Source organism: Epinephelus lanceolatus, chromosome 4 (genome assembly GCF_041903045.1).
Source record: "Epinephelus lanceolatus isolate andai-2023 chromosome 4, ASM4190304v1, whole genome shotgun sequence".
In the NCBI taxonomy this organism is placed as follows: domain Eukaryota; kingdom Metazoa; phylum Chordata; class Actinopteri; order Perciformes; family Serranidae; genus Epinephelus; species Epinephelus lanceolatus.
In genome coordinates this window covers 48,241,427-48,266,755 of record NC_135737.1, presented here as the reverse complement: position 1 = coordinate 48,266,755, position 25,329 = coordinate 48,241,427, and the positions used below count along the sequence as shown (strand labels likewise).

Genomic DNA, 25,329 nt, shown 5'->3' with positions numbered 1-25,329 from the left:
TTGACTAGAGATGATGCGCCGTCTCATGGCGGTCACTTCCTGTCAACGTTACAGATCAGAAGCACAGAGAGTCGTTGACTAGAGATGATGCGCCGTCTCATGGAGGTCACTTCCTGTCGACGTTACAGATCAGAAGCACAGAGAGTCGTCGACTAGAGATGATACGCCGTCTCATGGCGGTCACTTCCTGTCGACGTTACAGATCAGAAGCACAGAGAGTCGTTGACTAGAGATGATGCGCCGTCTCATGGCGGTCACTTCCTGTCGACGTTACAGATCAGAAGCACAGAGAGTCGTCGACTAGAGATGATACGCCGTCTCATGGTGGTCACTTCCTGTCGACGTTACAGATCAGAAGCACAGAGAGTCGTTGACTAGAGATGATACGCCGTCTCATGGAGGTCACTTCCTGTCAGCGTTACAGATCAGAAGCACAGAGAGTCGTTGACTAGAGATGATGCGCCGTCTCATGGCGGTCACTTCCTGTCAGCGTTACAGATCAGAAGCACAGAGAGTCGTCGACTAGAGATGATACGCCGTCTCATGGTGGTCACTTCCTGTCGACGTTACAGATCAGAAGCACAGAGAGTCGTTGACTAGAGATGATACGCCGTCTCATGGAGGTCACTTCCTGTCAGCGTTACAGATCAGAAGCACAGAGAGTCGTTGACTAGAGACGACGCGCTGTCTCATGGCGGTCACTTCCTGTCAGCGTTACAGATCTCCTCTATCAGCAGGGTGACGTCGTGTAGGATCTGAAAGCTCAACATGGTCTCATGATGTCACAGCCTGGAGGTAGCATCTATTCATCAACGCTACGCGCTCATTTTCTTCCAGAACCAACTTTTGAGCTGAACATGTATCAGACACTTCAGTATGGTGTCCATGCAGTTACTCAACTTTGCCTGTGTTCTTCTCATGGCCAAAATCCTGAGTTTTCAATAACTGCTTCAGAATCAACCTGGTCTCACTCTGAAGTCATCAACACACTCTGGGTACCTTGAACCTCATATGTCGACGTGGAAAGTCCATGACCAAAGTCCTGAGCATCTATTTCTGCGTATTCTGCACAGGTTTTCATTAATGGCTCCATAATTTGACGACTAACGAGAGTGTTTGTGGGGAAAATGTACAGAGATGAAGTGTCCTCACCAGTTTCACACCCCGTCAACAAATCTATGCCACTTACTTACAGTGACATTCCTTTCAAATGTTTCTTTATCTATACGCAAGTGTTGACCTTTTCCTGGCAAATTCTTTATTAATAGTTGAAGCATGTAAACTATGTGCAGCCAGTGTGAGCAGTTAAACAACACACAGATGCCCTCGGGCTGATGGCACAGTGTCAGTAGTATAGGGTAGGTGAGTCACCTGCCGAGCTGCAGACCATCGTTCAACACCAACAAACAACACCACCATCTGTGATTTAGCGAGTCATTGCTGTTTCAGCAGAGACAGTGTCACAATAATGGTTGTATTTTTTTTTCTGCTGAGATTAAGCCACCAAAACTGATTAGATTTTGGCAGTCGTAGGTTCAAAGGTCAAGGTCGCTGTGATCTTGTGTCATCTTATTCCTGTGAATGCAATATCTTAAGAACAACTGCAGGGAATTTCTTCAAATGTGGCACAAACGTCCACTTGGACCTAACATGAACTGAGTAGAATTTGGGGGTTAAAGGTCTAAAGTCAAGGTGAGTCTGACCTCATCTGTCTATTTCTTGTGAAGGCAATATCTCAAGAACGCCTTGAGGGATTTTCTTAGAATTTGGCACAAACGTTCACTTTGACTAAGCAATGAACTGATTAGATTTTGGCAGTCGTAGGTTCAAAGGCCAGGGTCACTGTGTCTTTTCATCTGTCTCATTGTCCTAAACGCAATATTTCAAGACAGTCTTGAGGGAGTGTCCACTACTTTGGCACAAACGTCAACTTGGAATCAGCAATGAACTAATTAAAATTTGATGGTCAAAGCTTCCTGTGACCTTACAAAATTTGTTTTTGGCCACACCGTGAGATTTCATACACGAATTATGACAAAACTTCACACAAATGTCTCAGGGGCCGCACATATGCCGCGTCTCGAACCGCCTGGGAAACACCTACTCTACATACTCTTGTGCCTTTTCTGTGCCGGCTTTCAAGCGTGCGCTGGCAGGTTGCGTCTGACATCCCTAAGCAACCATAACAAGCACCGCATCATAGCCTATTAACCTGAAATCCTGAGTGCAGAGCAGATCATCTTCCACGTGCTGTTTATGTATCGTCTTATCGTCTGTGGGACAGATGTGACGCTCTGACAGCTCTGCACTAACATGATCAACTTCTACATATTTATCACACACTGATATTTACTGAAGACGGAAACATATCTGTTGACTGTGATTGGTTGGTCTTGGTCACATGACATGTGGTGCATGTTGCTGCACTCCAAACGTTGAACTCAGTTATCTCAGGGCGCAGCGGTTCCGCCCTGAAAAACAGGCGCTCGGGGACACATGCGCCTCGACAACGTCTTTCTGGCATTTGAGCGCACCTGTCACGGGTCTACATTGAAAACAATGAATTCAGTGTGCCAAAAATGTGGCATGTATATGGATCCTGATAGGATAAAGTGATGACATTCTATATCCAAAAGGTCAAAGGTCAGCTTGACTGTGACATCATCATGTTTTAACGTCATATCTCAGGAACAGAAGGGGAGACATTTGGTCAGATACTGAATTGGTGACTCTAATCTTGAAACTGTGCTGATTGTAGACAGACACAACATTAATGACTAACAGTTTTGGGCTTGTTACTCTAAAAATGTAATATATTACTCGTTACTCTTTTCAAAAGTAATAATTTTACTTTACTTTAATCAGGAGACACTAATTTTTTTTGTAGTAAAAAGACCATTTATTAACATGTGCACATAAGAATGACAAATGTGAAAAGTCTTTGGCGATTAGACCCCGTAGAGATGGTGTGATTTAAAGAGGGTGATAGATCCATAGTCAAATAGGGAAACTTTCCGGGGTCTAGACGCTGGTGGTGGTAGAGGTGGAGAAGATGCGATGAGAGGAAGATGGAGAAGTGATGATCTGGATGAGTATCAGAATCAGAATCAGAAATACTTTAATCGCTTCCGCTGGGAAATTGTTGAGTAGAGGAATGAGCCTTTGTTGAGCTTGTCCTGAATCTGGATGACGAGTTGTTTGGTTTTGGAGTAACTGTGAAATTATGACTGGAATTTGGTTAGTAATCAGTTACACTACTGCTTACTGAAAAAAGTAATCTTATTACTGTAAGGTGTGACTGCCCAACACTGATGACTAGCTGGTGAGAAAAAGAGCTCAAGAGTCAGATATTATTCTGAGAAGCCAAAATAAACATCAGACGAGTGAACTTTGTAAAATATACAGTACAGGCCAAAAGTTTGGACACACCTTCTCATTCAATGCATTTTCTTTATTTTCATGACTATTTACATTGTAGATTCTCACTGAAGGCATCAAAACTATGAATGAACACATGTGGAGTTATGTACTTAACAAAAAAAGGTGAAATAACTGAAAACATGTTTTATATTCTAGTTTCTTCAAAATAGCCACCCTTTGCTCTGATTACTGCTTTGCACACTCTTGGCATTCTCTCCATGAGCTTCAAGAGGTAGTCACCTGAAATGGTTTCCACTTCACAGGTGTGCCTTATCAGGGTTAATTAGTGGAATTTCTTGCTTTATCAATGGGGTTGGGACCATCAGTTGTGTTGTGCAGAAGTCAGGTTAATACACAGCCGACAGCCCTATTGGACAACTGTTAAAATTCATATTATGGCAAGAACCAATCAGCTAACTAAAGAAAAACCAGTGGCCATCATTACTTTAAGAAATGAAGGTCAGTCAGTCCGGAAAATTGCAAAAACTTTAAATGTGTCCCCAAGTGGAGTCGCAAAAACCATCAAGCGCTACAACCAAACTGGCACACATGAGGACCGACCCAGGAAAGGAAGACCAAGAGTCACCTCTGCTTCTGAGGATAAGTTCATCCGAGTCACCAGCCTCAGAAATGGCAAGTTAACAGCAGCTCAGATCAGAGACCAGATGAATGCCACACAGAGTTCTAGCAGCAGACCCATCTCTAGAACAACTGTTAAGAGGAGACTGCGCCAATCAGGCCTTCATGGTCAAATAGCTGCTAGGAAACCACTGCTAAGGAGAGGCAACAAGCAGAAGAGATTTGTTTGGGCCAAGAAACACAAGGAATGGACATTAGACCAGTGGAAATCTGTGCTTTGGTCTGATGAGTCCAAATTTGAGATCTTTGGTTCCAACCGCCGTGTCTTTGTGAGACGCAGAAAAGGTGAACGGATGGATTCCACATGCCTGGTTCCCACTGTGAAGCATGGAGGAGGAGGTGTGATGGTGTGGGGGTGTTTTGCTGGTGACACTGTTGGGGATTTATTCAAAATTGAAGGCACACTGAACCAGCATGGCTACCACAGCATCCTGCAGCGACATGCCATCCCATCCGGTTTGCGTTTAGTTGGACGATCATTTATTTTTCAACAGGACAATGACCCCAAACACACCTCCAGGCTGTGTAAGGGCTATTTGACCAAGAAGGAGAGTGATGGAGTGCTGCGGCAGATGACCTGGCCTCCACAGTCACCGGACCTGAACCCAATCGAGATGGTTTGGGGTGAGCTGGACCGCAGAGTGAAGGCAAAGGGGCCAACAAGTGCTAAACACCTCTGGGAACTCCTTCAAGACTGTTGGAAAACCATTTCAGGTGACTACCTCTTGAAGCTCATGGAGAGAATGCCAAGAGTGTGCAAAGCAGTAATCAGAGCAAAGGGTGGCTATTTTGAAGAAACTAGAATATAAAACATGTTTTCAGTTATTTCACCTTTTTTTGTTAAGTACATAACTCCACATGTGTTCATTCATAGTTTTGATGCCTTCAGTGAGAATCTACAATGTAAATAGTCATGAAAATAAAGAAAATGCATTGAATGAGAAGGTGTGTCCAAACTTTTGGCCTGTACTGTATGAGCTAAAAATACAATGAAACCTGAGCTCAGCTGTCAGGTGAATCAGAACAGGAAGTGTAGTTTGTATAGATATGCAGTTCCTGTTCTAATTCACCTGACAGTTTCACCGCAGAGGCTGTCTGAGCAGGTGGAGCAAGAGTCACTGTCTTCCCTCTGCTCATCCAGGTTTCTCCACCCAAGTCAGGGTTCACCTATGATCACCTGAGACCAGCAGAACTGACACAGTATGTTTGTGATCAGCCACAGTCAGCTGAGGAAATTCAGACGGCTGGGCTACTTCAGTCCGACCATCACCATTCTCTTCCTCTGCCTGCTGGTGTGGATGTACAGGTGGGTGAAATCATTCCTCTGATCTGCTGCAGTTTGACTCTGATGTTTCAGGCTTCACTCAGACACCTCCAGCTGTGACGTCATATGTGGCTCTGATATGGAGGCTGGATCAGAACTATAAAACCTCTGACAGCACACAGGGAGAAGAATCTTTGTTCATCTTGTGTTTCGACCAGTTTTAAAACATTGAAACGATTATATGGAAGCATACGACCTGCTGTACAGTGCTGACATGAGCTTATTACTGGAAATCTGTGCTATGCACCCTGGTGAGTGTGCCATGCTCCACCTGTTGAATGCTGCTCTGCGCTCTGATTCAGAGAAGGAGACCTACGTGTCTTGTTGGGTCACCTGATGAATTTTATTTTCAGAACTGGTGCACCCAGGTTTATTCTTACTTTGGTGCACACGTTAACTGTCATGGAGGGTCCATGTGAACTCTATGTGCGGAGTTTACATGTTCTCCCTGTGTCAGCGTGGGTTTCCTCCAGGTGCTCTGACATGTTCTCCCCGTGTCAGCGTGGGTTTCCTCCAGGTGCTCTGACATGTTCTCCCTGTGTCAGTGTGGGTTTCCTCCAGGTGCTCTGACATGTTCTCCCTGTGTCAGCGTGGGTTTCCTCCAGGTGCTCTGACATGTTCTCCCTGTGTCAGCGTGGGTTTCCTCCAGGTGCTCTGACATGTTCTCCCCGTGTCAGAGTGGGTTTCCTTCAGGTGCTCTGACATGTTCTCCCCGTGTCAGCGTGGGTTTCCTCCAGGTGCTCTGACATGTTCTCCCTGTGTCAGCGTGGGTTTCCTCCAGGTGCTCTGACATGTTCTCCCTGTGTCAGCGTGGGTTTCCTCCAGGTGCTCTGACATGTTCTCCCTGTGTCAGCGTGGGTTTCCTCCAGGTGCTCTGACATGTTCTCCCCGTGTCAGCGTGGGTTTCCTCCAGGTGCTCTGACATGTTCTCCCCGTGTCAGCGTGGGTTTCCTCCAGGTGCTCTGACATGTTCTCCCCGTGTCAGCGTGGGTTTCCTCCAGGTGCTCTGACATGTTCTCCCCGTGTCAGCGTGGGTTTCCTCCAGGTGCTCTGACATGTTCTCCCCGTGTCAGCGTGGGTTTCCTCCAGGTGCTCTGACATGTTCTCCCCGTGTCAGCGTGGGTTTCCTCCAGGTGCTCTGACATGTTCTCCCTGTGTCAGCGTGGGTTTCCTCCAGGTGCTCTGACATGTTCTCCCCGTGTCAGCGTGGGTTTCCTCCAGGTGCTCTGACATGTTCTCCCCGTGTCAGTGTGGGTTTCCTCCAGGTGCTCCAGCTTCCTCCCACAGTCCAAAGACATGCAGGTTAATTGGTGACTCTAAATTGTCTGTAGGTGTGAATGTGAGTGTGAATGGTTGTCTGTCTCTGTGTGTCAGCCCTGTGATAGTCTGGTGACCTTGCCCAATGTTGTCCAGTGACACAAACGTCCACTTAAACTCAGCAATGACCTGATTAGAATTTGGTTGTCATGGGTCAACAGTCACGGTGACCGTTTCATTCTAAGGAATTTCTTTAATTTGGCACAAACATCCACTTTAAACTCAAGAATGAAATTATGTAAAGTTAGTCATCAAAGGTCATTGTGACCTCACTCGGATCTCATTTCTCATATTAATGTGGCTTCTCAGCGCCACGTTATCGCCCCGAAAGGTGGAGAACAGTGTGTTGTGGCAGCAGGGAGGGCAATACAACACCCAGGAAATTATAAATCAGAAAGAAACTCAAAACAGCAACTTAAACCTAAAATGTAATCAGGTTCTACGACCTCACCAGAATAATTTACTGTGGATCCACAGGTCCAACATGACCTTCCAGTTTTTCTCCCAGGACTACCAAGTGAAGCTAACGCCGCCAGGACCAACAGGTAAACTAACAGCTACTGAACGCTGCTCGATGTTTTCAGGAACTCTAAAATGTCTTTGTGTGACATCTGTCCTTCCTGTGCTCCTCAGCTGCTGTCGCCTATCTGACTGCCAATTTTCTGTTTCTGAACTTCTCCCTCGTGACCTTTAATCTCCGTTAATGTCATTCATTGTCTTTCACTGCTTCTGTTTCTGGTGTTGGACGTAACATTTACTGAAGCTGCAGTGCTGCTCTCACACTTACACCGTCAGAACTTTTCACGGTGACATCATCACTTACCAGTGATGATGACGCTTGAGCATCTTTTTAAACGGGCGTTTTTCCAGCGTCTTTTTAGACGTGCGTAGATGCTGAAAAGTTTAAATATTTTCAACTTTTTGAGCGTCAGACGCCAGTAGCTGGCTCACATTGAATAAGCGGTTCCAGCGTTTCAAGTGTCTTTGACGCGTCCGCGTCTCTAGCGATTCATTTCTGTGCGATCGCCCCCTTACAAAGGTTATCTGGTCGCACGATGTAGTGACAGGGTGTGTGTTACAGGAATCTCTGTCAGAGAAGTGTCAGAGAAGCATTCACACACACAGTAAAATGGAAGCCCAGTGTTAAAGGATGAGCGAAGAATTCAAACCTGCGTGCTACAAAATCTGTTTTGTACTGCAGCAAATAAATTTAGAGAAAAACACGATGCCACCTGGGCTCTTCTTTTCATCAGCATCATGAGGGGCACTGCAGGGACACGTCACAGTAGAAAAACAAAATACGTCAATATACACTCACAGCCCCCTTTATTAGGTACACCTGTCCAACTGCTCCTTTATACAAATATCTAATCAGCCAATCAGGTGTCAGCAGCTCATTAACATTTAGTCATGTAGACATGGTGAAGACGAGCTGCTGAAGTTCAAACGGAGCATCAGAATGATGAAGAAAGGTGATTGAAGTGACTTTGAACGTGGCATGGTTGTTGGTGCCAGACGGGCTGGTCTGAGTATTTACTGGGATTTTCAGCACAACCATCTCTAGGGTTTACAGAGGATGGTCCCAAAAAGAGCAAATATCCAGTGAGCCAAAATGCCTTGTTGATGCCAGAGGTCAGAGGAGAATGGCCAGACTGGTTCAAGATGATAGAAAGGCAACAGGAAGTCAAATAAGCACCGGTTCCAACCAAGGTGTGCAGAAGAGCATCTCTGAAGCAACAACACCTTGTCCAACCTTGAAGCAGATGGGCTACAGCAGCAGAAGACCACACCAGGTGCCACTCCTGTCAGCTAACAACAGGAAACTGAGGCTACAATTCACCAAAACTGGACAATAGAAGATTGGAAAAACCACATTCAGATGGAAGCATGGATCCATCCTGCCTTGTATCAACGCTTCAGGCTGCTGCTGGTGGTGTAATGGTGTGGGGGAGATTTTCTTAGTACCAACTGAGCATGGTTTAAACACCACAGCCTACCTGAGTATTGTTGCTGAGCGTGTCCATCCCTTTATGACCACAGTGTACCCATCTTCTGACATCAGGTCCAACCTGGTACCAGCAAGGTGTACCTAATAAAGTGGCCAGTGAGTGTGTGTTATATTGTTATACTGTTTGTCCACTCTTTGGTGCACGTTAAGAGGACTGAGTTTGGTTTGTAGGAATATATGTGAGAGAATATTTATCTACATGTGCACCTAAGATGAGAAATGTGTAAAAGCCTGTGGCGATTAGACCTCATCGTGATGTCATCGAGTCCAGGAGGGTGGTAAAGATGGAGTAGATTAGGGGTGTGGATGTGAAGAGGTGGAGGAGTTCTTCAAGTTCTAACCAACCAGTCTGGTGTGTGTAGAGGTCTGTGTGGTCCTATGGGAGCAGCCTGGTGTTGTTTTCAGCATGGTCAGAAAAAAGTCAAAGTCACAGGAATGAAAATGAGACACAAATCTTTTTCACTCCGACCTCACATTTCTTTGGCTGTGTGTTTACTGCTGCTGTGGTGTGAGTGCAGAGACACTTTTCACTCGTGCAGCTCCTCAGGAACTAAACGTGTCTGTTGTGGCGGTCGAAGGGACGAAGACCCTGCTGTTGGGAGCTTTTCTGGAGCACCGCACTTATAAGAAAAAGGTCAGTGAAGAGATTTAACGTGGCAATAACTCCAGAGGTTTCAGACTTAAACAACAGCAGGAGTAGAAACACACTGTAAGACACAAAGAGTCAAATAAAATAGGATTAAAATGTGATGAAAGTGTTGACAGTGTGATGGAGAACATTTAAACTGTAGGTTTGAAATTATCACCATAACACTGCAGTAACATCCTTATTCTTGCCTCCTGCTGGCAGGTCCGTGTCAATGCAGTGGTGCTGAGGAAAGAGAGGGTTGCCTATCGCTGCCTCCTCCGTTGCCAAGGGCAACTGCATACCTCTGGCAGTTTCTGCAGCATCCACGATGATCACTTTGGTTTTCCGTACGGGACGGCTGACATCCTCTGTCACCTCCCCTCAGGCTGTCAGAGCCCATCTCACGTCGCTGTGACCACAGCTGCAGCCAAAATTAAAGGTACTGAAGGTTCTGCCCATCAGCTGTTTAGCATGTTAGCGGCAGGGTTCCCACCACTTTGGTCCAGGACGTTAAAAACTTTTCTGCCTTTACCTCCTCTCATTATTTATGTATTCATCACAGAACATAAAAGTTAAATTTACAGCTGTCAGTGTACGTGATGTTTATCTTGTTTGGCTTCAACAAATCAACCCTTTAGATAAAACAAGACCAGACAGAAGAACCAAAACCATCAAACAATAAATGACCAAAAAGGAAATCACCGGTCCGACTCGTAACCTTTAAATGTTTTGTTTCTGAAGAGTTTTAACATCTCTTACACCAGTTTATTTCAGTGGTGCCCAGATGACGTGTGTGAAGGCTCAGACACACCAAACTGAAATCACAGAACTAGTTGTGATGGAGAATGACTGTTGCGTCACGTAAAGTTTAGGTGGCCCTTGAATACACGGCAAAGACGACAGCCAGCGACCAAGCAATACGTACGGCAGCCGTGGCCTGTGTTCATCATTCAAAACTGTAAACCTGAAGAGCGACAGGACGGATTCAAGAAGCTAGTTAGCCAATTAGCACGTAAACACCACAACCCAGTTTTTAAAGAACAAATATATTCAGCAAACAATAACACAAACGATTACAGTCAATTTCTGCCAAAGAGCTCAGTGGTTTTAAAAATAATCTCACCTTATTCCTAATTTGCCCTCCTGACTTCTTGTTTCCATGTCTTCATCGTGCACTGAGCTGAATGGCTTTCTCTCGTCTATGATGCCGACAGTGGCTGAGCGGTGCCAGCGGTGTGGAACACGCTAAAAAACCACAGACTGCCCAACATTGACCGAATGCCGACAGTTGGCTCAACGTGTCAGGGCCCTCAGAGACTCTCCGTATCTCGCCACATTTGTGGTTTGGAAGGAAATATCTCAACAACTGTTGGATCGGACTTTACGCTAACTTTGATCCTCTGACTTTCTATTTAGCGCCATCATGAGGTCAAAAATGGAATCTGTCCAGTACTTTGATTTATGAGTGGACAGTCTAACCCCTAAAATGTCCTCACATATCAGTCCTATCAGCAACAGCTGCTCTGTCTGCTGCTAATTAGCAAACGACAACATGCTAACATGTTAAACTCAGCACATCGTACACAGTCACAGAGTTTTACTGGACGAGTCATTGAATAAGAAACAGTAAAAGTCCCTTTTACTAGCCCGGTGAGGCTACACATTTTGAGGAATAAAGGCCTGTTTCAGTTTTATCCCTCAGGCCGTAAGACGACTGAACTCTCAATCAAACAAAGTCAAACAGCCACATAGACGATGAAATGACACAAAAACTGCTGCTAGAACTATCGATTGATTTTTAAAACTTTATATTTATTCCTATATATTATTGCAGATTTGTTAACTGTACACAAATCTTATGGTTGACAAATTGTATTTTAACTGATATTCCGAGAGTCAATGCAACGAAATTTTTTTCTAGTGCGCTGTTTTTTATGTGTGTTCTTGACTGACAATAAAATTATCTGTCATCTATCTATCTGTATGAAAACGGGTTGTTGGCTACCCACTGTTCAGATCGCACATACAAATACAAATGTTAAACTTGTGTCAGTATGGAGACGCTACACATCGTTAGCTCATCTCACTAAAGCTGTGAGCACCAGAGAAGACTGTGATTCATTCAGATTTAGTGGTAACTCCCCACGTTTCCTCTGAAGCTGTCATGAAGTCAGAATCTGTGTCCAGTCCTCGATTACCTGGTAAATTATTCATATTCCTCATTCCTTTAGTCCGTGTGGGTAAAGTTGTGTTGTGTCGCCATGCCAGGTGCCGTAACCCTCAGCTCCCATGAACCAGTGTCATAACATCATCGCACTGTTGTCAACTCCTCAGTAAGAAAAGTAGCTATTGGCTGTCCTAAAAGTCGCTAGAAGTCGCTAAATGGCGTCATCGCCTAATTTGCATAATTGTCCATACGCATGTAATTGTAATGGACGCTGTAGGAGAGAGGAATAACGTCGTGGGAGAGACAAAAACTGAGTAAAAAAACACCCTGAATATGTTTAGAACTACAAATGAACCTTCTTTCAGTGATTTATATCAGACAAAGAAAATTTTACATTTACATCCCGCCCGGACTGTAAACCAGGTCGGGATCAGCCAGCGGCGGTTCCGCGCATGTGCGATTCACTTGTAGTCTGGACGTGGAGGGGTTAACGTCTCCTGCTCTGACTGCAGCTGGGAGGGAGGACTGGGCCGTCTGTGAGTGCTTTGGGGCGAGAGAGGAGCTCACGGTACGGCAGCATCCGCTGCTCGTTGAGAAGAATAAGGATGATACGTGCTCTCACAACAGAGTCTCCAGAAGTCTTCAGTAACATCAGAAAAAGTCACTAGATTTGTCGCTAGTCGCTTTTTAAAGAAAGAGTCGCTAGAGGGGTCTGAAAAGTCGCTAATTAAAGCGACAAAGTCGCTAAGTTGGCAACACTGCATCATCGATATGTTATATAATTATTTAATATTCACACTGGTTCAAATAAAGAGTTTGATCGTATTTACTGATCTTTGCTGAGCAACAGTTTTATGTAAAAGGAATTAAAGGCCTGTTGAGTTCAGTGATTTCAGCAAATAAAAGCTACTAATACAAGTTCAACTGCATGTCGAAGTATTTCAGATATCATTAGACATTCTTCTTCAGACTCCTCCTGTTTAAACGGAGTGTGATTGTAAAAATGTGTCTGTGGTTCTTTTCTTCGGACTCTTAGGTGCACCTGATGAAGACTTTTTGGAGGTGAAGAACCAGAAGAAGCGGAGTGACTCCTTTCCTTACAACTTCACCGTCTGCTTCTCCACCATGTATAATTTCACCAACGTGCTGCAGGTAACGTGACCTGACATGGATTTCTACAGTCACAGATTTCTTACTTTATTAAAGGTCCAGTGTGTCGAGCCCGGTCTCACGCTGAAGTCGCCAAAATCTGGAGCTTGGGCAGTGACTAAAAAAAAGGCGTCCTTAAATGTCGGCCTCTTGCTGTTATAGTTTAACTGCGCCAACTGGGACAAGGATGAAAATTATTAGTTTAAAATCAAGTGGATATAAGAATTGTTTAGGGGTGAGGGAAGTGCCAAGTATTGATTTGTTTTTATCATATAAATGACTAATATTCCAAATCAAACGTGAGGTAGCCTCCTAGAATAATATAATCAGTCCACTAGATACATTTTGCTGCTGCAAGACATGACTGAAATCAACAGAAGTTTTCCTTTGGGACATAATTTACAGCTGGAAAAAGGTAGTAAATCACAATATATTTGATCACAACACTGTATATTGCAATAACTCTAGAACTGTTAGAATAAGCCGTTACTATCTACATACGGACCGCCATGTTGTTTCTACGGTAGCCCAGAACGAACAAACCAAACCCTTTCTCGATAGGAACATTTGCATTTTTGCGTTCTCTTACATGCTTGTCATGAGGGAGAAGTTTCAGTTTGTGGCAAACTGCGATCTCACCACTAGATGTCACTAAATCCTCCACATCAGACCTTAAAGAGCCAAACTGGAAAATAAAAGGCTGGTTTCTAAGATATCCTGACCAGTGACGGTATATGAAGATGGACGACATGACAGCTCCCCAAATATCAAGCAAAACCATGTGGATCGCCCCCTGGTGGACGGCTGCAGTAAAGGTCATAAGCCCCGCCCCCTCCATGTTGTGGATTTGACATGGACCAAAATATTCATCAAATTAATTTTCCTCAAATATGATGTCTGTCATTTTAGGTAGTTTTTTCTTTTTTGTTAAGTGTTCGCTTTTCTCATAAGTTTGGTTTTAATTAGCAATTCGATCAGTGGTGCTGCTCATGATTGGCTGGACGGGTGCTTGGGTGGGAGCTCGTTACAGTGGGGATAGCTACTGTGCAGACTGCCTCCCAATGATGGGGATATTTTGGCTTCATTTTTTTGTAGTGAGAGGAAGAGGAGACACGTCGTCCATCTTCATATACAGTCTATGATCCTGACCAAGACAGGCCGACATGAGAAATACACAATAACAAAACCCTCAAAGAAACCCGGCTGTGATTTCATGCCGAGCACGTTTCCATCCCATCCAGAGAATATTCCCTCGATGCTTCTTGCTGCTGTTTTTCTTTAACAATGGACAAACCGAGTGTCTGTGTCTTGTAGCTGATTCAGAGTTTGGAGATGCTGCAGCTACTGGGGGTTAACCGAGTCGTCATCTATAAGACCAACACCAGCCCTGAAACTCAGCGCATACTGGACTACTACACACAGAAAGGTGGAGTATGGTGTAGGATTGTGTTGTCTGGCTCCACAGCACGAGCAGCAGCAGGACTATTTTATCCGTGGTTTTCTTCACCTTCCCCTCCAGCGTTACCTTCTGGGCAGTTTTTGGGGTTTTCTGTTTCCTGTTTTATTTTGTAGAGTCTCTCCTTGTTAGTCATGTCTGGTTTTACTTCCTGTCTTCGTGTGTCTTCCCGCCTGTTTTCTATCCATCAGTTTCGTTAGTCCCTCGCTAACGAGGTCATTAAGGTCGACTCACGTGACCTCAGCGTCTCTGTAGGGCTCACGCTCACAGAGTCTGAAGCCTGTGACGCTGCACCGGTCAGTTAGAACTGAAGGCGAATCATCTTAACGTCAGTTCAGACCAAAGATTCCAGACACAACAAAACGGTTTCAGGACTTTGCAGAGAAAGGTTGCAGTGGTCTGAATGACTCAGCTGCATATTGGCACAGGTCGACTCATGCAGTTGCAAGGGATTCAACCTGTTCAACAGCAGGCATTGCGCCGCAGATCATCTCAAACCTTGTAACCAATCAGCAGCAAGCTTGTGCTCTTTTTTTGTACAGCTAGGTAGCTACGTGGGCCATACGCATGGGCGCATGCTGTGGCTGTTGCACACACACAGTAGTAAACATAACATAACATAACATAACATGCTAACACATATAAGAGGAACTATCACTCACCTGTTGCCGCAGGGTTCCCATCAGCCTCTCTCCTGGTGAAATACAGTCTGGCAAAGTTGTTTTCTGCCAGTGGACTCAACGATTGGTGCTATCATCATTTGTTTGGAAACAGTCGAGTGAAATTATAAGAGGCTGGCGTGTCCTTCGCCTCTAATTCCCTGCACAGATTTGCATAAGCACCCTGGGTCTGGCTCTGCCCGACCCGGCTCTGAGTCCATATCCAGTGTTCTCTTTGTCAGTGTCCTCGTCTGTCCACAGCAGAGTCGCTGTCACAGACCTTTCAAAGATGCAATACGGCAAATAAAAGGTGACGTTAGGGTATCTAACCACAGACGGCAGCGTACAAGAAGAGCTGAGTGCTGTGCTGATGCATCCATGTGCTCTCTGGGGTTTGTTGTACTGTTCAGCTTTACGTTACGCTGGAACGTACCAGTTGCTGTAGAAACGACAGCAGTTTACGTGATATCACAAGAGCCGGTGTCAGCGCGGTGAGCTGTACTGTTGCAAGACGTTGCAAGGCCATTAGGTTGCAAATTGGTGCAAGTCATTGCAAGTACGTGGACGTGCAGGGAACCTTTGGTCTGAAGGCTGCGTTGAAGAAACGAAAGCAGGTCCAGTTGCCTACGATATAGCACTTATGATTACCAATGCAGCTGCTGGTGGATGAGTTCAAAGGGTTAATCAGTGGGTTTATAAGAGTCGCCTGTTGAACCGTCACTGATTTTAATGATTGAATGTGGGTCATTAGTGTTTATCAGCCTCATAGATACGGGTAAGAAGGAGCCGGCTAGTAGGTTCAGAACACTGGCATCAGTTGTAATTGGGAGCACCTGCATCAGGTGTGGGCTCCAGTCTCTGCATGGTTAGGGTTAGAAAAAAGGTCATGGTTAGAGTACAGTTGTTACGTTTCGTAACATGACATGTAGCACAAGCCTTTGACATCTGCATCGTATAAATTAGCCTAGCAGCTAGCAGAGTTTTTCTCTACTCATTTGAAGTCAGGATAAATCACGCAGGAGTTTCCACCCGTTAATCAGCACTTAACTACTTAGATTCAGTTTGATCCACTGGTCTGTGGTGATTTGCTCACTCCAAAATAGAGCTTAGTCGTCTTTGGCGATGCGGCAGCCCGCTGACATCCGTCTGACCAGCTGTTCCTGTGTGCTCAGCTCGTAGGTGGAGCTCAAAGTCCTTCAGTGGTATTTTACTTCAGTTTGACATGAGGTGCAGATTACTGAGCTGTCCGTGAAGTTTTTAAAGTGAACGTTGAGAAGTTCAGTGGAGTTGTATTTTCCATCATTACAGCAACAGGAAGCAGGAAACAGGAAGCAGCTGCAGCTTGACTACGAGTCATTGAAGAGAAGAAACAGCAGCACGTGATTTATGCGATTTTAAAAAAGGTGTGTTATTTGTGAACCTTAATCGCATCACAATTAATGCATTAACGCTGACAGCCCTAATTATAACATATAAAATACAAATCAATCAATCAATCAATCAATCAATCAATTTTATTTATAAAGCCCAATATCACAAATCACAATTTGCCTCACAGGGCTTTAAATGTCAAGTCATTTCCCAGAATGCAACAGAAATGCTGAAATGATAAACTCTCCCAGCTGCTAACCCGTGTCCTCCGATGTCTCCTCCTCAGGTTTTGTAGAGGTGCTGGCTTGGTCTGCTCTGTCCAGATTTCTGAATGTGTCTCGAGTCTCGAAGCCGTCACGCGGTCCAGGCGACCTCCACTACTTTGGCCAGATTCCTGCTCTCAATGACTGTGTGTACAGATACATGTACCAGTCCAGATACATCGCCCTGCACGATACGGACGAGCTCATAGTGCCTCAGTCAGTCTACAGGTAGGACTTGGTTTGAGAAAATGGACTCTTGAAATGAGACAGATGTCTTTTGTTTTGCTTTACGAGATGAAGTCTGATATCAAATAAAGTTCCTGATTGAGTTGAACAGTGACGGCATGAAACACACTCTCTGTAAACACTGATTACGCTTTAGGCCACGCGTTCAGAGGAATAGAAAACTAAAATACATTTCCACAGAGAAGTGAGTTTATGATTACTAACACATTGTATAGCGAGTATTTATTTACAGGTCTGTTTAAAATGGTTTATTGATTTTATTACTTCTTGAAATATTAAATATTTATCTTGGAATTTATTTCTATTTTAACACAGCAGTTACTGATGCTTTATAGGAGTAACCAATGTTTATAAATGCAACAGTTTAAATATATTCATATGTGCTTCATTGTTTGTTAATGTGTTTTTTTTTTTATCATTATTACTCTAATGTCAGTTGGTCGGAGCTGTTGCCTCTGCTGGAAAAGAAATATGGCGTGGACAAGTGTTACCTGTTTGACAATGCCGTGTTCCGCAGCACCATCACGCTGCCTCCTCCCACCAACCAAACTCTGCTCCCGCCCAGCTGCTGCCCCGGCTGGCAGAACGTGTCCGGGGTGAACATCCTGGCTCACCTGTACCGTGAACCAGTCAGAAAGACACACTCAAACACCAAGGTCATTGTCAACCCCAGAGCTGTGTTCTCCATGAGCGTTCACACAGCGCTGAAATCACAGAGGGGCTGCGCCCTGGTCAGTGGGACAATAGCACTGATGTACCACACCAGGTAGACCCATGGTTTTGTTCTCCATAATCTCATCATATGTGTGACTGGGTCATGTAGCTGCAACAAAAACACTCCTTAAATCTAATAATGATAATTATCATGAATGTCTTTGTAGACTGCTTCGCATAACCAAAGTTATGAAGTGCTTTGCAAAAATAAAAAGTGATAGACATTGCTCTTAAAAAGAGCCCACGCATATTTGGGGGCTTCCAAAAGTGCTAGAAAAACAACCACAGGTCGCTTACAGCCACCCACGTTTGGGGACAAAAAAGTGCTGGAAAAACACCCATGGGTGACTAATAAACAACAATGTTTGTGAGCTGAATGCTGCTGGAAAAACACCCACAGGTCACTTAAAAAAAAGTCGCATTTGGGAGCTGAAAAGTGCTGGAAAAACACCCACAGGTCGTTTATAACCACCTAAGTTTTGGTACTAAAAAGTGCTGGAAAAGCAGCAACAAGTTGCCAAAGAAACACCCATGTTTGGGGGCTTAAAACATCTACAAGTGTCTTTAAAACAGCCGCATTTGAGAACTAAAAACTGCTGGAAAAGCAGCAACAAGTTGCTAAAGACAATCATGTCTGGCGGCTAAAAAGATTCTGGAAAAACACCCATGGGTCACTTATAAACACCAATGTTTGGGGGCTAAAGGGCTGGTAAAAATAGCAGTGAATCACTAAAACAACTGGTTTTGTTGTTTGTTGATTCTGAACATTGGTCTGCAGGGTGGCAGGCGTCTCCAAGGTGTCGCACCATCCAGGCCACAAACCCTGTGAAAGCACATTGACGGCATTCTCCTTACACGTATTTATCAACCGAACACATCAGTCTGAGTCGCAGTTTGAGTTTTCAGGTGTTGTTCAGGTGTTGTTCAGGTGTTCCTCTCTCCTTGCTGCTGATGCATTTAAATAAGAGCCGTGTAACTAACTGGAAGACACCCGTTTTTAAGATTTGTTGTGTATTTGGTTGGATTCACTTCACTTCAAAACAGAGAGCTGCACACCATCAGTTAGCTTCTCTAACACTTTAAAGCAACAGCGACACCTGATTTTCTGGTACTCGTGTTGCGTCTAACTGTCACTCTGCTTCCTGTCTGTGCAGACCTCCGCAACAATCCGAGCTGACACTGGACCAGCTGATTTATGACGACCGACTGCTGAACTACAGCTCCCTCCTCATACCAAATGTCAACACTGTGATCAGAGAGAACAGACTTCTACCAGAGGAGAGCGTACAGGACCCTCTGTTTGCATCTGTGTATGTGCAAGTGTGTATGTTCGTGATTTTGTGTTTGTGTGTGTGTATGTGTGTGTATTTGTGTGTTTGTGTGAGAGAAAAAGGGAGACTATTTGTCTCCTAAAAGCTCCTTCTTATTCTGAAGGTGTTAACTGCCGCTCGGTCAGTAGTTTCGGCCTCAGACACCAACACCAAAAGCTGCCGCCCGGCTGGATGGACAGACGGACAGTGTGTGTACAGAGTGGCTGGACAGCAGCGGCCATTCAACACTTACTTCAGACACTCTTCTGATTTGTCAGTTTGATTTCACAGCAAGTATTTTGGAGGTGTCTCTGGATTTCTTACAGAGCACAGGTGACAGGAGTAAAAATGGGGAATGACGTGACAAAGGTCCTCGGTTGGACTGGGAACATTACATGATGATGGTTTTATTACTGTATTTAAATCTGTAAATGTGACGGTAAATAGGAATTATTGTGAACTTTTTTACATCGTATCATGAAGTTACAAAATGCAGTTGAAAGTGCTGCATCTCATTTTTGTATTCTGGGAATTCAATTTGTTTCCGTGTTCAATCCTGTCTCATTCTCACAAAGTCGTCCAATACCAGCGCTTGGTCAGTGACCTCCAGAAAAACCTGTCCTTTCACGTTTGCAAGACACGCAACCAGTCACTTTTGATGTTTAACAGCACCTGGCAGCGTCTACTCGAATTACAACCCAGTTGAGCAGTTTGGAGTCGATTAACGTTATTGTAAGCATAAACTGGGGTGCGATTCAAGTAGACGTGCGGCGTTCTAGTGTTACGAATGTAGCCTACGTGAATGGCAGTAACGTTACATAGTGAAAATAATGAAGATGAGTTTGGAGTATATTTGTGGCGGTGATAAGTAGTCAAGTAGATTTGCAATAGATTTGCAGCAGTACTAAATTTACAAGTAGTTGTATATTGATGTAACGGGGTAAACCAAAACAGGCTAAGTTAGCTAGCTAGCTGACTAGCCCTTATTCGCGGTAGCTCGGAGGGCATCTGAGGTTTCCGTCAGGGCTCTGCGTATGTGGAAGTGGGCGTGGCAATCTGAACTGGGTTGCGATTCGAGTAGATGCCACCTGGCAGCGTCAGGGAAACACCGTGGGACAACAACAACAGTTAAGGGTACAGAAGTGCTAGTAGGGTGAGTGGGAGGGTCCAACAACCACAGACTTTCACCCAGGAGGTAGATGTTTGCTTTCTGAATAATGTAAAGCCAAACCCTGTTCTTTTTTCCTGAACCCAACCATGTTGAATGTTGTTGAAGGAAAAAAACAGCAATCCACAGTGTTGTACCGACGTAGTGCTTTTATTTTGAAAGAGACTGTATGCAAACTGTACATTTCCTGTGAAAACAGAAGTGTATTTTGAAAACAGACAATGCATGTAACAGGCTGAAGTTGACACGGCGTCCCAGAACGTCAACAACCAACACACCCAGGGTACCTTGGACGTCACATGTGGACGTGGAAAGTCCATGACCAAACGTGGACATGTGACGAGGTCACAGTGAGGATGAGAGTTTCTGTGTTTGGATTTTGTTTTTTGTATTCTGTACATTTCATTTTCTTGGGTGATGGATTACTGATGAATTGAATTGAGACAGAATTGGGACATGGTATGAGGACAGAGAAGCAGGTCTCCAAATGTTCAGACACTGAGACACTTCTGTCAGAAACACAGCTTCAGTTTCAGAACAGTCTTGTTGTATCGACAGGAGCACTGCTCAGAACTAAAAAACTGCACCAACATGAATTAAACATCAGTGACCCTGCCCTGGTCTCCAGTGTCGTATGTTAGTGATGAAGAGAGTTTGAATATTTTGAAGTGGGGTTGTATGAGGTACTGAACCAAAGTCAGTATGCCAGTCAGCATGCTCCCAGTTTGGAGAAGCCAACAGGAGCGTCTTCAGACTGGGAGAAGAAGCTAATCAATGTGCAGTTGTGGACAGGGGCAGCAGCAAAACGTAACTCAGTAACACTGATATAATATTTTTACTGCTCTACCTTGCAGCAGACAGTCCTCTCTGATGGACAACTGAAGCCATTAACACCTTTACTTGTTCATCTACGCTCTCCTTCAGTCTGGATCAGTCAGTAGGAGGCCGTATTTAAATGGACAGCCATGTTGTGTGACTGATTAGAAGCAATGATCCAATCAGCTGGCTGTCACCTGATTACAGCTGGAGTGTGAGAGTTCTGTGCTCTGCTTGAATTAATGCAAAGCTCCATTTAATGATGTGGAAAAACACACTGCAATGGTAAATAAAATCTGATTTGTCCTTTAACCTGTGGCTCAGGCCTCTGCTCCAAAATGACATGCCCAAAATAAATGTGTGCAACTCCAAGGTCAATATGAAGAGTCTTTGTATGATGATGAAGGTAACACCTGTGAGATTTCTGCAGAGGTGGAAGCATCAGTATAGATGTCTGACATGTTCCCATTCAAAGAAAACCAGAACACACTGGTTGATTTGGACACAACAAGCCTTTATTGTCTTTCTCGTCCAGGACAATCTTGCAAAGCAGATCTTTAATCTCAGTGAAGCTTTTCATGGTTAAATCAGGTGAAAATGTCACAAACTAAAAGGCTTTTAAAAAGTCCTGTGTCAGCGTCAGTTCTACAATTCAACCAGCAGATGGAGACACAGACTGTGGGACCTGCAATGCAACATGTCCTCAGACTCTCTTTCCAGTCCTGCTCACCTGACGTCCCCTCCCACCTACACACCTGTTTCCACTTTCCCTCATCAGCCCTGCAGTTTCTAAGCGGCCCTTTTCCACACACTCCTTGTCACTTTGTCACCATGTGCCTCATGCCTTTGCTTTCGAGCATCTGTCACCTGTTTCCTGTCTGTTATCTGTTCCAGTTGGTTGGCCTGCGTTGTGTTTTTGGATCTCAGTCCTGACAAGATGGATGTTAATGTTGACTGTTGAGGTGACACACAGAAAACCTGTCACGTCTAGTTAGGGGGAGATAAACAGGAATGAAACAGTCAGATTCCAAAGGATGATTTATTGCTTGGAAACAAGAGTGTCCATGTTTGAAGAGTCACGTGAGACTGAAGAGAAACTGGTTCCATTGCAGAATATTCTAGTTTGTTCCAAACAGGTGCATGGTGCTGTTCTCAGATCAGTCTCTTCTACTATCTGTGCTGCTCTCTGCTCCCCCGCCTTCACATGCTCACACTCTTCACCTGACAACAGTTGTCATGCAGTTGATGTGCAGATTGGATCCTTTTCCACAGACACATGGGGGTGTGTCTAATTCTCACAGACACACAGAGACTCTTCAATCAGGCGTTTGTTCCATCACAGGACTGAAACAGCACTAGTAAAAGCTGTAAACCATCTTAGAATGAAACTTGTTGAAGGAGAGATTTCAGTTCTTGTCCTTCTTGACTTAAAGGCAGCTTTCAACACCATTAATCGTAGCTTCCCTCTAAAGTGGCTTCATACCCATCTGAACATTTCAGGCTCAGTTCTAATCTGGTTCAAGTCTTATCTGACAGGAAGGGACTATGTTGTGTCCCTGGGCGAGTCACTGTCGTCTAAAACTGAGGTCAATTGTGGTGTCCCCCAGGGGTCCATTCTGGGACCCACTCTTTTCAATCTGTACATGTTTCCTCTGAGAAATATCAATAGAGAGCATGACACTGAATTCCATTCCTATGCTGACAATACTCAGCTGTATATCTCATTCTCATCAGATGATAAAATCCCAGCTGAAAAACTGTCTCACTGTATCAGCCAAATTAATACGTGAATGTCCCAAAATTTCCTGCGACTCAACAGGGACAAAACTGAGGTTCTAACCATCGGTACAAAAGAAAAGCAACTTCAATTTAATTTTATTTAGGAAAGCTGAAAAATCTGTAGATGATCCAAAATGCAGCAGCACGTCTACTCACCAAGACTAAACATGGAGAACACATTACTCTGGTTTTAGAGGCTCTTCATTGGCTTCCTGCTCATTTTAGAATTCATTTTAAAATGTTGCTTTTTAAATCTCTTCATGGACTGGCTCCTGACTATTAATCTGATATGTTGGTCAGATACATTCCCTGTAGATCCTTCAGGTCCTCGACCTCTGGTCTACTAAATGTAGTAGAACTAAAAGGCATGGTGATGCTGCGTTCAGTGTCTCAGGCCCTCGTCTCTGAAACAGCCTTCCAGAGGACGTCAGACTCTGATTCAGTCGACAGCTTCTTAATTGGTATCAAACCTAATTTGTAATTGTGTGTGTGTGTGTGTGTGTGTGTGTGTGTGTGTGATTGTATATTTGAATCTTATTGACTTTATCTTATACCGTCTTCTATCTGTATTTTCTCACGTTGAGCTTTGCTTGCTGTATGAACTGTGCTATACAAATAAAGTCATTATTATTAATATCATTTTCTCCTTCCACCACATCATTACAGCGTCACCACAGTCACTCTCAGGTTACACTTCATCATGTTTTGGCAGCTACGAGCACATGAGCATTTGAACACAACAATCCCCACAACATGACTGTTGAGTTCAAATCAAAGTTTGGGAGCTAGAATCCAGTTGACTGATATTCTCTGCTTTTTCCTACACTCAATCTGCTTTCCTGCACCTGGCCTCAATATTAGGATTGGATGTGTGCACACACTTTACTGTGACCTTTATTTAGTGACATCAGAAAACCACATTTCTGACAGCCTACATGATCAGAACAGTAAAAAGTGGGTAGCAGGTCTGATTGTTTATGTTTCACCTTTATTATAGAGACACTTGATTATTGATTGATATAGAGCAGGGTATAATAACAATCATATAACACTGACAACAGCCCAACATACAACAATTATAAATGCATAAAAGGCACCTCAGATTCCTTCACATAGAATAAAAGAATCACAGAATCATTTCAAATCAAACATCAGTACAATAACACAAGATACAGATCAGTCAAATGATAAAAAACAACAGCTGAGGTGAAAGCAATGTTCAAAGATTGATTAGTGAAATGTTCCAAAATATTCCAAACAATATGACATAACAGAGCAGCCCCCTGCTGTGTGTCAGGGTGCAGCCCAAAGCAGTCGTCCCTATAATCACATGGATCCACAACAACACAAAGACAAACTAACTACAATATATATCATATATACATATATATCTGCACCCTGTCAGGATCAAAGCTTGACTTGTAAACTTGTCAACTTTTTCTCCCAACATTCTTTCTATTATTATTCTGATTGTTTTGTATTCATTTGTCTTTTTTCCCATCTTCTATTTCACCTCTTGTACTTTTGACATTGTCACAGACAGACAGTGAGGAAATGAACATATGCATATTAACTGTGTGTCTGAGCTGAAAGCTGCTCTCCTCTCCTGCTCCTCTGATTCACAGCCACTACAACAACACAGAGCATCACCAGCAGACCACTGAGCACTGAGCATCTCACTGTGTAGAAGGTGGAGTGAATCCCAAAGGGATCTCTGTACATTAACACAGTTTTCACTGATGACACACACTGATCATTTTGGTAAACTGCACACCAATACTCTCCTGTGTCTTTCAGTGAGACATTAGAGATAACCAAACTCCCATCAGAGCCAAAGCTCACTCTGCTCATGGTCTGACTCATGTCTATAGAAACGATTCTGCCTTCTGTTTGGTTCGACTTGATGAACCAAACGTGCCACCAACCCTTCTTCAAATCTTTGCATTGTAGAGTGACTTCTTCTCCCTCTGAGAAGAGCTCGACAGCAGGAGGACCAAATTTAGGACACACCAACAGGAAATACCTTTTCAAACTAAGAGAGGTTTTACAGTCATACAGACCTGTGTGATTTAATGTCAGTAATGAAAACACCAGAGAGTAGTTTTGGTCCACTGAAGGCGCAGTCTGGTTTGTTGTGTTGTTTAGTTCAGTGTTGGAGATGACATTAATCCAACGTGGGGGCTGGTCATCACTGAGGTCAGTGACAGTGCACGGCAACACAGCCTTCTCTCCCACTGAGCCGTAGATTGTCTCATATAACGGGTAAAATCTTACACGTTGACTGCTGACACACTGCTGTTGGTTCATCAGCAGACAGGTGAACTGTGTAATAACTGTTGTTGTGAAGTTGAATACACGCAGATCTGATGAGTTTTTCTCCACTTGGTATCTTCCTCCAGCATCGTCCATCACTGATGTCGTATTGTCCCCAAAAACTTTCTTCCATATTTCTTGTTCATATCTAAAGTCACGTTTGAGCCACAGGAAATCCAGATTGTCAGCTGCCCTATAACATGGCAGGTCCATTGATTCTTCAAGTGCCACTGTCCGCAAATACATTCGATCCACTGAGCTACAGATAATGACACTGCTGTTTCTCTCATATGTGACTTTGCCGTCGGTCCAACACTCCTCTTGGTACAGGCCGGAGTCTGAATGGGTCAGGTTGTGGATGATGTAAGAAGAAATACTCTTCCTGCTGACAACTGAGAGTCGTTGTTTCAAGTCTTCAGGTACTGTGGAGTTGTGGGACCAGAGGTCAGAGGTGTTCCACAGGACAAGCTTCTCCTCACCAACAAATCTGGAGATCAGGCAGGAGCTGGCCTCCTTGGGGAGGTGGAAGGTGTAAGAGTGCCCTTCCTCCTTGATGGTGATGAGTTCTTCTGCATGAATGTT

At 44.1% G+C, this 25,329-nt stretch overlaps 1 protein-coding gene across 1 annotated transcript; it reads left to right on the top strand.

The window, feature by feature from the left end:
* The first annotated feature begins 5,179 nt into the window (after positions 1-5,179).
* Positions 5,180-21,031, top strand: LOC144462877 (uncharacterized). Its single transcript, XM_078167529.1, has 9 exons — positions 5,180-5,365; positions 7,178-7,245; positions 9,227-9,342; positions 9,559-9,775; positions 12,540-12,655; positions 13,967-14,078; positions 16,425-16,629; positions 17,084-17,413; positions 18,516-21,031. Exons 1-9 carry the CDS (start codon positions 5,262-5,264, stop codon positions 18,772-18,774), a joined length of 1,527 nt encoding a protein of 508 aa, XP_078023655.1. The 5' UTR covers positions 5,180-5,261; the 3' UTR covers positions 18,775-21,031.
* The last annotated feature ends 4,298 nt before the right edge of the window (positions 21,032-25,329 follow it).

Coding starts and splice junctions, on each gene's coding strand:
- LOC144462877 (XM_078167529.1), top strand. CDS start 5,262: ATGTTTGTGATCAGCCACAGTCAGCTGAGGAAATTCAGACGGCTGGGC. Junction 12,656..13,966: donor ATTTCACCAACGTGCTGCAG/GTAACGTGACCT, acceptor TGTGTCTTGTAG/CTGATTCAGAGTTTGGAGAT. Junction 17,414..18,515: donor GCACTGATGTACCACACCAG/GTAGACCCATGG, acceptor CTGTCTGTGCAG/ACCTCCGCAACAATCCGAGC.